General features: G+C 34.7%; 1 protein-coding gene across 2 annotated transcripts in view; it reads right to left on the bottom strand.

Moving 5' to 3' along the window:
• LOC149779849 (diacylglycerol O-acyltransferase 1-like) overlaps positions 1–12,265 on the bottom strand; it is a 62,965-nt gene that overhangs the window by 42,782 nt on the left and 7,918 nt on the right. For both annotated transcript variants that reach the window (XM_089936519.1, XM_089936518.1), the window contains exon 3: positions 860–900. In XM_089936519.1, the coding sequence (XP_089792645.1) occupies positions 860–900 (41 nt within the window). The remainder of the gene's footprint in view (positions 1–859; positions 901–12,265) is intronic.

The following is a 12,265-nucleotide window of genomic DNA, read 5'->3' as shown; positions in this document are numbered from 1 at the left end:
ATGTTCAGATATACAACCAATCAGGTGTCAGATCACCACAGTAATATACATAACTGTCACTCCAAATCAAATCTGTTCAAGATCTTGATGGCACCAACAATGAAAAAATACACCAACTATGGTGGTAACATGCCAAGACAAATCAGACACCAGATCACATTATAGATATGGCTAGTTTTTGCTCTAAATGGAACTAATCAGTGATCTTGATGCTATGGACCTACTGGTATAGTAAAAGTTGTATAGAGACTGTTCCGTCAGCCTAAGTGGTTAGAGCATCTGCCACAGATACGGTAGTCATGGGTTTGAGCACCAGACAAGTCATACCATGCTCATAAGAAATGGTACTAGCAGATGCCTCAATTAGCACTCAGCATTAAGAGGTTAGTGTTAGGTCTGGTTGGCTTGGTGTCAGGATAATGTGACTGGGTAGGATATGATGCCACATGTCTGTGACTTGATGCCTCAGTGCTAGACATCACTATAAACTGCCATGCTGCAGACATCATAGAGAAATGACTGAAAAATTGTCAAAGCTACATTAAAAATCCAAAACACACACATATATACAACAAGTTTTATACAATATATCAAGACACAGCCAATCTAATGCAGGATCATCAATACAATAGGTGTGGATGCTCATAACTGAACTCATGCAGCATCTTTATGATACAAGCTTACATACCGAGTTTCATCAATATCTCAACAGAAATATGGTCTTTAGAGTGGTGACAATCTACTGATGACAAACAGAATACAAACAAGCAGCAGGTGAAAGCACAAGTTTATTAAGCCTTCAGCCTGGCAAGGTTTGAAAAAAATTGAACAGTAACTTCTGGATGAACAAAGTACTTACTTTATGATATTTTCTAGAAATAACCTAGCATTGGACAGCACCTGGAATAAAAAGAAGTCATTAGCACAAATATTATGATGAAAATGAAAGTCTGACACATATGTTTCAAGAATTATGCACAAACTATATCTACTGTGGTAAGATTTAAATGATGTTGGGCCCTGGGTTAACAAGTGGTCTAATGTACTTGCCTTTACAGAACACTGACTTCATTGCACATATATCTGTGTGAGTCAGAGTTTCATCTCAGCCAGTGCTAGTATGTGAGAAAACTTTCCAGCAGCTTCCTGTGAGATGATGGTTCTTTCTGGATCTATAGTTTATATGCCAACCATGCCAGAACTGATATAAAATGCCCAAACTGGACTTCATGAGCACCTGCTATAAATTGCCAACCATGCCAGAACTGATATAAAATGCCCAAACTGGACTTCAGGAGCACCTGCTATAAATTGCTTATTTAGACCTGATAAAGATTTTAATTGAAGTTTGTGACCTTATCTTAAACAAAGATGTGAACTGCATCGGGTAGGTATTTATTTCAGCAGTATAGTCAAAAGTGCAATGTGACCTAACTTGTTCCCTGTCTCAACAAGTCTAACAGTCGACTTTTCAATTTTACTGGTACAGGGAAATCCAGAACAGGTCTTTCTCAAACTAATGATGGAAACAAAACATTATATATTCTTTATTAAAATAAAAATGTATTGCATAAAACTGAGATTTTGGTATATAAATTTTTCTAATAATAGCTAGAGTGGCTAGCTTGCTGACCTCATGACCAAAGTTATGAAGATTCAAATTCTTCCATTCAACAAGCCTGGGTCAGATATGATGGTAGGTCCATAGGCAAGGCATTTTACTCAAATTGCCTTGATTCTAAATAACCTATGTGCCATAAAGCAACAAACCAAACCTAATCTAATGACAATGAAATAAACTTCATTAAAATTTTTTAAAAAACTTTTCATGTACTGTATTAAATCTATTTCTATATTATTAAAAAAAGGCATTCGGATAACCATTACACTGAATCAATGCTGTTTCAGCACAATTGGGTCAGAAGTAACAAAAAAGTAAAGACGTATTCTTAATGAATTGGACCATTTTTTTTTATCAAATAATTGTTCTATAATGATTTTGGAGTGCTATGTGTTATTGGTATAATTCTTGATCTTAAAAATAATCCCCACCCCTAAAATTGGGCACTTCTCAGACATAAGACTAATATCAGACCATATATGTCTACATCCCCGGAGTCCTTGACATAACATAGATTGTAACATTTGTTGATTTGGTGCATTTATTGATACATGACCTGAATGGCCTTGACATAACATAGATTGTAAAATTTGTTGATTTGGTGCCTTTACTGACACATGACCTGAATGGCCTTGACATAACATAGATTGTAAAATTTGTTGATTTAGTGCATTTACTGACACATGACCTGAATGGCCTTGATAAAGTCCAATTTAGTTGTGTCAAGATTTAAAAATTACCATATACTTGCTTACCGAGTCCAACTGCAAGCAACACAGACCCAATCTGATATTGCATAATACACTGGCAGATCAGGTCTATGTTGCTTGTTCTACCAATGGTTATTAAGAAACTGAATAGATCCATATCTGCCAGCACATTAAGTGATGGTAGTTTGCAGCTGGACTCAACTTATAAGAGAATACATATGGCATGTATCAAAAAGTTTGCCAACAAACTATTATATAGCCTTGATTCCTAACTGCATCAAAATTACCATCTATAGACCCTTCCATTATGGTTTGAAATGGCAAGACCATAATCCTACATGTATCATGTAACATTCTGCCAATACAGCACTGACACTGTCCAGGACTTGGTACTATAGAAACTGCATTTGTACACATTTACATGTGTCTTTATCTGTGCAAGTTTGTAATTCAATATCGCATCAATATGAAACAACAGCTGGTACCGGTCAATTTTATAATTTAGGCCCCTTCTGCTACATGTCTGTTAAGTAGTTCATAATTTTTAATAGGAGACAGCAATCTGTCAGATGAGCTTTCATTTTTCTCAATCAGTTATATTACAACTGCAAACAACACAAGTCTGATCTGCACTGCATAATGTGCCAGCTGACAGGGTTCATACAGAATTATGAATGCTAAATTCAAAGACTTTTCCCAAAACTTTCAAAGACCACAAACATAGATTTCCAAGACCTATTTTCACTAACATTTTGTATGCAACTTGCAAGTTATGTTATATGAAAAAACAATGAATGCAAACTACTACAATACTGTTTAATTATGCAAGTTATGTTATATGAAAAAACAATGAATGCAAACTACTACAATACTGTTTAATTATGCAAGTTATGTTATATGAAAAAACAATGAATGCAAACTACTACAATACTGTTTAGTTATGCAAGTTATGTTATATGAAAAAACAATGAATGCAAACTACTACAATACTGTTTAATTATGCAAGTTATGTTATATGAAAAAACAATGAATGCAAACTACTACAATACTGTTTAATTATGAAACTGAACAGGTAATCAAAACAAAGAAACCAGGAAAACTCAACTACATCCAAATCTAACAACACTGGACAATTTTATTTGTGATTATGGAAAGAAATTAAAATGTTCGGGTTTATTTCAATTTTCCCAAACTATCAAAGACATCATGAACCCAGCAGCAGGTCAGGGTCTCTGTTTGTTCTACCAATTACCCTTAATAAAAAAAACTGTGGAGACCCAGATATGCCAACACACTGCGATTATGGCAGATCTGGATCTGTGCAGTTTGCAGCTGGACTAAACTTATCAACAAGTATATATGACAACTGGTGTGTTCAATCTCACATGAACATAATAAACACATGAAAAGATAAACAGTGACAAGGCATCTGAGAGAGGGACAGGCTATTTAATCTTTGGACTTGAAAAAAATAACCTATTACATCCATTATATTAGCATAAAATTATGTAAACCCCCAAAAATAACAAGAGACACTGCCCCTACCTTAAAAAGCAGATATCTAAGATATCTTGCCCAAAGCAATGGCTTGCTCTGTGTGGCATTCGAACTTGCACCCTTCTGATTAAAAGTCTAGCACATTAACCACTAAGCCTTTGTAGCTCCCCACAATATGATTATCATTTTATGAGCTTGTATAGAAAAGAGTTGATTGTCCTTAACCACCACTGTTCAACACTGTCAACTGGTGAATGTTATCTTTTTTTTTATAGCCCAAAATGATCTATATAGTGTTTTCCATGAAAGCAATTTTCATGGATTCAGTTCCTGCTACACAGGAATTCACTGTAATCTATGCTTTCTATGCTTCTAATAGAATTGTGATTTGTGGTAAATTTAAGAATACATGTATACATAATAATAAAAATGCTAATGAATGTATATATAACAAAACTTGGGAAGTTACAAGCCAGGGTATGTTGACAGACACATTACAGAAACAGAGCTATATTTAGAACTGCTATCTCTCAAGGCTGCACCATATACAAAACAAGAACAATCTATTATAAGTCATTGTAAATCTTGTCAAAAACTGGACTCCTACTAGATAGATTTTCATTTACTAGTACATGTGGTACCTTATCTTTAATGCAGTACAAGGCCAAATATGGTGGCCTTAAATGAACTTTAAAATGGGGCAAAATAACAGTTCTATCCTTGAAATGTCAATTATGACAGTTTAGTGGGTGAATGCAGCTGCATGGATGTAGACTCCCAAATGGCAAATTTCAAAGAAACTTTATCCTGATCTGGCACATTTATTGATTTCTTTGTTGTATCATTGTTCCCTAACATATTCATTGTTCCCTCACTATACAGTGCTTCTTTATAACACTTCCTCTCGTATCACATGGGTTGGGCATATATTCTATTAAACTGGGTTAATTCGGTTTTAATATCTGCTTGTAGTTTTTACCTAATTAAAACCAATTTGCACTAAACATTATGCCTATAAGATGACTTGGTTTATATTAAAAGTCCTTTTATGGATCCAATACACAGCTCCCATAAACAGTGTTATAACAATATTGCATTGAAACACTTGGGGGATAACCAATACATCTTTTAGGTAAGGCTTGGATTTTCTTTTGAACCAATAAACTTGTTTTTCTTTTGTTTGGAGATTTAAAAAAAGTATATAATGGACAGAACATCCTGGTATTTGCATTCTCTACAAATCAGAAAAAGATTAATATTTTATCAAGTTATCTGCAGGCCAGACATTTTTTGCACAAATTTCCCAGGCACCTCTACCTATAGCTGGTTCCTTGCAGATAATAAACATCTAGATGTATTAATATTGATATTCATTTCAGGTCCTATTTTCAGTTAATGTCCTGAAATGAACTCATACAATGGAGAAAACAAGATGGTCTTGTCCTTGACATATATACATAATTTATATTCACATTACTCTGTTTTTAGGACTTGCTTGCTACCATATTTGACATAGGATTTTCAATTTCTTTGACAACATTCATTAATTTGAGGCCATTGATGGCCAAATTTCAGTCTTACTGCAGAAAATACTTCATCAGTACCTTAAAGAAAATTTTATTTACTTTTTTGACTGTTATATCTGGCATTAAGTATCTACGTGATAAGAAACAGGTGCACAAATAGATTCAAGGTAAGGAAGGTTCATATATGTATTTCCTATCTTTGTTGACTGTCCTTTGTGTAGAACAAGTTAACTGAACAAAACATCCACTGATCATTTCTGGGTACCTTATATACTTGCTCATATGTCAAGCCAAGCTGTAAACAACAAAGACCCTATTCTGCCACTGCATAATGCACCAGCAGATCAGGGTCTATATTGTTTGTTCTACTGATTACTCCTAACAAACTGCACAGACCCAGATGTGCTGGTGCATTATGGGTCTGTGTAGAATGCTGTTGGACTTTTCTTATAATTGAGTACATACAATAGGAACTGACATCTTACCATGATACACAATACTTTCAGGAGAATCATTGTAAGGTAAATGTTTAGGTCTTGAATGAACCTTTAAACTTGGGACAAGGTAACTGACCCATCACTCTGCTCATCTCACTGGACAGGTAACTAAAAAATGTGGCCTCTGATAAGAGATAAGCCATTCACTTTTGGTGGGTAACTTTGTGTGGAATTTTATTTAATGCTGCTATATTTATTTCCTTATACCTGAAGATATTTTTCTTTCAATCATTATAAGGGCTACAATAGTTTTTTTTTAAGGCTGCTAAACATTTAAGTAAAAATATCTTTTACACCAGTAATTTCCAAAGAAGTCGGTAATGCCCCCTGGGGGTGGGGCAGTGGAATTACCAAGGGGGTCCTGATGCTGAATAATGCTTTTTATGGGGTAATGAAGGGGTGCTGAGGATAACCAAGGGGGAAGGTGGTGGCCTGAAAAAAGTTTAGGAACCACTGTTTTACACTACTTGTGAACAGGAATAACAAAAAACCCACATTCCAGTCCCAACTGAAAATCAAATGATCATTGCCTAAGGTGGCAGGGGACAGTTTTGTATTATGGCCCCATGGCAAATTTGTTAACTTAGGGTATAGTGTGACTTTTTGAGCTATTATTGTGTAATAATTAAGGTGGTGCTCTATAGTTTCATAATTTGCATAGGGTTATAATTTTAAAGAAAAAGAATTTCCTGGTTTTCCTCACTGGTTTTACTGGCTATTTAAAAAGACCAATTATATCTTAGGTATTTTTCAAAGAACCTTTAATTTCCTTTACTTTGGTATATGACTGATGGGTGTAATTTGGGTTATAGAGTATACAGCTTGGCCTTACTCCAGATGTGCACCTTTAAAAAAAAAACTGCTTGCTCCACTGTCATTTTCACTTCCTGAACTTAAGAGGTAAATTGAATTTAAAAAAAACATCCAATAGCAATATTTTTTAAAATACATTTTATATATTGGTAATTCATTCATTGCACTTTCAGAAGCTGGTATTGTCTAGTCTGGCAAAATTCATTTTTCCTATTTTAATAGCTACTAAAGAAAGTGTACTTTAGACTAATTTAGACTGATTTTTTTAGTGCAAGAGAACAGTCATTTTAGGTAGCATTGTGCTTAGATCATGTACAATTTCCACAAGTACAATATCCAAAGAAATATTAGCCACATTACATCAAAGTAGCAGAGGTATAACAACATTTTCTCCACTGTGCATATTTCAAATGCAAACAACTTCACCCTACATATGCCAATCTTTCAAAAGAACATAATAACTGGTGAGCACCTCATAAAGATATGGACATTGTGAATTGGGTCTTTCCAGCTAGTGTTGTTCTTGAAACTGATGTGAGGCATGTACACCTCATGTGGTCACTGTACAGTATGTAGCCAGTGAAATACCAATAGTCGACTAGGAAGAAGAGCTAGCTACTTATAGCAGTAGACATGCTGGTTCAAGGCAAGTAGAATATCTCAAAAACTGACTGGATGACAACTATTTTGAAAAAGCATCAAACTATTAAGTACATAATGTTTTTCAAAATTATCACTCAGGGAAAGGGCTTGTGTTTGCACTGTAAGCATCACATGTTCCCAAAGATAGCCATCAGACATGAAAAATGCATCTATAAATGTTGGGGTGGGGTGCATCAACATTTTATTTTATAAATTTCCACTGACTTGTCCATCAAGTGAATGATATTCGTATGTATTGCTTTATTATACATATCCAAAAATATGGACATTTTGGACCTCACTCATGTATTTTATTTTTTATGAATTTTTATATCAGGCAGGTGTATATAATATTAAATTTGTGCATAAAACTGTCCCTTGCACCCTAAGTCAGTTGGTATCTGGACGGTACCACTTGCATGCAGCATTACTCACTGTAGTTTGATAATAATAATAATAATAATAATAATAATAATAATAATAATAATGTAGTTTACAAAAAGAATGAGTAAATCTTTAATAAGCACTATAATATACACCCTTTTTATGAATTGTTGTCAATCATCATCATCATACACCCTTTTTATGACCTGTTCTCAATCATCATCATCATGCATCCTTTTTTATGACCTGTTGTCAATCATCATCATCATACACCCTTTTTATGACCTGTTGTCAATCATCATCATACACCCTTTTTATGACTTGTTGTCAATCATCATCATCATGCATCCTTTTTTATGACCTGTTGTCCATCATCATTATCATACACCCTTTTTATGACCTGTTCTCAATCATCATCATCATGCATCCTTTTTTATGACCTGTTGTCAATCATCATCATCATACACCCTTTTTATGACCTGTTGTCAATCATCATCATACACCCTTTTTATGACCTGTTCTCAATCATTATCATTATCATCATACACCCTTTTTATGACCTGTTCTCAATCATCATCATCATCATCATACACCCTTTTTATGACCAGTTCTCAATCATCATCATACACCCTTTTTATGACCAGTTGTCAATCATCATCATACACCCTTTTTATGACCTGTTGTCAATCATCATCATACACCCTTTTTATGACTTGTTGTCAATCATCATCATACACCCTTTTTATGACTTCTTGTCAACCATCATCATACACCCTTTTTATGACTTGTTGTCCATCATCATCATCATCATCATCATACACCCTTTTTATGACCAGTTCTCAATCATCATCATACACCCTTTTTATGACTTGTTGTCAATCATCATCATACACCCTTTTTATGACTTGTTGTCAATCATCATCATACACCCTTTTTATGACTTGTTGTCAATCATCATCATACACCCTTTTTATGACTTGTTGTCCATCATCATCATCATCATCATACACCCTTTTTATGACCAGTTCTCAATCATCATCATACACCCTTTTTATGACCAGTTGTCAATCATCATCATACACCCTTTTTATGATCTGTTGTCAATCATCATCATCATCATTTGAGAATAAAGGCTTGGGCCTGCATGCCAAACCCTGGTAAAGCATGGCTTAAACATAAACTGTAACATTAACACACTGCTGTCAATAAGACTGCTGTCAATAAGACTGCTGCCATTGAAAATGTCACTGATATGTCCTGCTTCTCATCAACATCAATGTGGACAAGAAAAAGATTTTAAATTTTCATACAAAGCTTAGTTGAGGAAATACATGCATTTTCTATATATTATGCCTCTGACAACATTCAATATGATTACAACATAAGCAAAGACAGCAAGCACTGTTAATGGCACATTATATGCCAACACCACAGTAATCATCTATGGATGCAATAGTATAATACAGTTAACTGGAAATTACGAACCAATGGGTATCATTGACCCATACATTTGCTCAAGGTATGTGGTCTTGAACTAATGTTAATGTGCAGAAAGCATTATTTTCTTATAAGACTAATGACCATGACCTCTGACCTCTTGACCCCTCATTATTTTTTATTACCTCAATTACAAGTCATCCTATGAATATGCTATAATGCTGCAAAACCAAGTTTTTGTGTCACAATGACCATGAACTTTGACATCTGACACCCAAATCAACTGGCTTCTTTCTTATCTAACTGCAACTACAAAATTTAAATTAAGCATGCAATATATCTGTAAGTAACTGCAATAAGGGTGCATTGCTTTTTAAAAGGTGTCCTTGCACCAACTTTCATGATTCTAGGAGGGTAATAGTAGTATTCATCCAAAATTTATGTGGCCATGAGTTCAGATTGAAAAAACTTATAACAACAATGAAATGTAGGTCCCAATGAGCTTCTTTTGTTGTATGAGTGTGGTGCTAAAAGAGATGCAAACCATCATCTATTTCAAGTTTCGATTATGAACAGTGCCCGGGTAATGAACATCAAAATACAAACTTTAAGTCAGCAGAATATGTGCCATAATAACTGTAAAGCATTTACAGCTTCTATATATGAGTAGGTAGGTAATACAAAATCTCTCCTCAACTTTCTTGAGGTGAGCTCAAAAATAAATGCCACCTTTATCAAGGAGTGGCGAATCAGATGCAAACTGTATTTGGTACCTCTAAACATGCAAATTATTTATGAAAATCTTCATATATTTTTTGTGTCCTATGAACCAGAGATTGGCAGGTAAATTCCAATATATGTGACTATGAGCAGTGAATGAGGAACTGGCCTAAATGTAAACCATAATCAAGTACATCTGAATAGAAAGCAAAGGTAAACTCAAATCACTTAACTATTACATATTGGTCACAGAGACCTAGTTTTTGGTCTCTTTCATTGATGACTGCAATACCTTGTGCAGCAATTACCCATCAAGTTATGTATTTTATTGGGCAATGGAATGAGAAAATGATCTAATCATAATGGTAACAAAATAACTGCACTGTGAAATATAGGTTACAATGACACAATTTTTTACTGCAGTGTAGTACTTGACAGGGTGCATCAAAATAACAATACTTGTGTCTCCATGAGCAATAGTCTGAGAAAATATCTTAAATGCAAACTTTAAACATGATGAAACTGTTCCAATGAACTATGAAATACAGGTCACTGCGCTCCAGTTTCACAGATAGCTTAATATGTATCACAATACATTTACATACTAGCAATGGTATCTGAGAAACAAACTAAATGCAACCCTCAACTAGACAGACAGGCATGAGAACACACATCAACAGTCTATAAACCAGAAGTGCTTTCCAATCTAGCCAAAAATGTAACTGTGAACTTTTATAGAAAGCTGAAACACAGTGTCCCATACTGAATCCAGGAGATAGCTTATTTGCACAAACACAGTGTCCCATACTGAATCCTGGAGATAGCTTATTTGCACAATCATAAATTAGTGTAACAGAGTTCGCAGGAAGATGTGCATATGCACCAGATCTTTGTAACACACTGATCAAATTTAGTACCATTGTTTCATGCATGCACATTTGTAGTTATTGTTACTAGTATTCATTCATCGGAAGTAACAGATAATTCTAACATCTGGCAGCACTGAACTCAGTCAAGTCAAAGGTTTCTAGAGATAACATTGATGTTGATCAAGTATCAGTTCTGTTCATGATCTGTATGTAAACAGTGTTTTATATATATATATATATATATATATATATATATATATATATATATATATATATATATATATATATCCTGGCTTTTAATTTATTTTGGAAGTGCTTGCATGGACAAGTGAAAAGAGCTTGTCAAGTTCAAAACCTACTGCATATTATATTATTTAATGATAACAAATCTTGAGCAGAATTATTTCAATCTGACATGGTGTTATGTCATTCAATCCATCATCTTTTAAAAAGTTCATAAAATTTCAGACTGGATAGAGAGCATTAAAATAAATATTGACCAGTTATAATTCGACATATAATATATACTAGTATATAAGCAGATACCAACTACAAACTGCACTGATCCAGATCTACCATGCTGCAATATGAAGCAACAGATCTGGATCTATGCAGTTTGTCAGTATTGCAGCAAATACAACAGAAAATCTGATTTGCTGATGCATTATGCAATGGCAGATAGGAGTCTGTGCTGCTTGCAGCTGGACTTTACTTACAAGTGAGTATATATGGTACATATTGTAGTTTTCCAGTCTTAGTATAAAACATTAACGTGTGTGTGTGTGTGTGTGTGTGATTAGGATTTTTATCGTAGTTTTAACAATTTTTCAGTCATATCGCTACGGTGTCTGCAGTTTGGCAGTTTATAGTGATGTCCAGCACTGAGGCAACATGCCGCAAACATCCCAACACCAGGCCGACCAGTCCTAACACTAACCTCTTAACGCTGAGTGCAAAGAGAAGCAGTTGTCAGTACAATTTTTGTAAGTCTTTGGTATGACTCGGCTGGGGATCGAACCCACGACGGTCCATTTCCAAGGCATACGTTCTAACCACTAGGCCACTGGAGTGGTAAAAAAAACCATTAATCTCATTTTAAAGACAAATCAATGGCATGGTCAGTATGCCCATTTAAATGCTACTTGTCCAGAGATCAAGCACCCTGAAAAAAAAAAACAACCAACTATATATACTTCCATTGCATGTTGAATCCAACTTCAAACATCACAGACCATAATGTTCCATCTGATCAGGGTCTGTATAGTTTATTCTACTGATTACTCCCAACAAACTGCATAGACCCTGGTCTGCTGGTGCATTATACAATGGCAAGTCTATGTCTGTGCAGTTTGCAGATGGACTCAGCCTATAAACAAATATATACAATACCTGTTCCTTGACAAAACCACCTGAAACTTTCAACTCAACAAGCCTAAATAAAACCTGGCATCATTTATTTCCATTTTATGCTATGTTGGTACCTGTTATATTACATTGGGTTATGAACCTTTTGAATCTGTGTGCCCAGCTGACAAGAAGTCTTTAACCT

The sequence above is a fragment of the Sinohyriopsis cumingii genome, chromosome 16 (genome assembly GCF_028554795.1).
Source record: "Sinohyriopsis cumingii isolate HCF-2022 chromosome 16, ASM2855479v2, whole genome shotgun sequence".
Lineage (NCBI taxonomy): Eukaryota > Metazoa > Mollusca > Bivalvia > Unionida > Unionidae > Sinohyriopsis > Sinohyriopsis cumingii.
The sequence above is the reverse complement of the archived record's forward strand: the minus strand, read 5'-3'. Positions and strand labels throughout refer to the sequence as shown.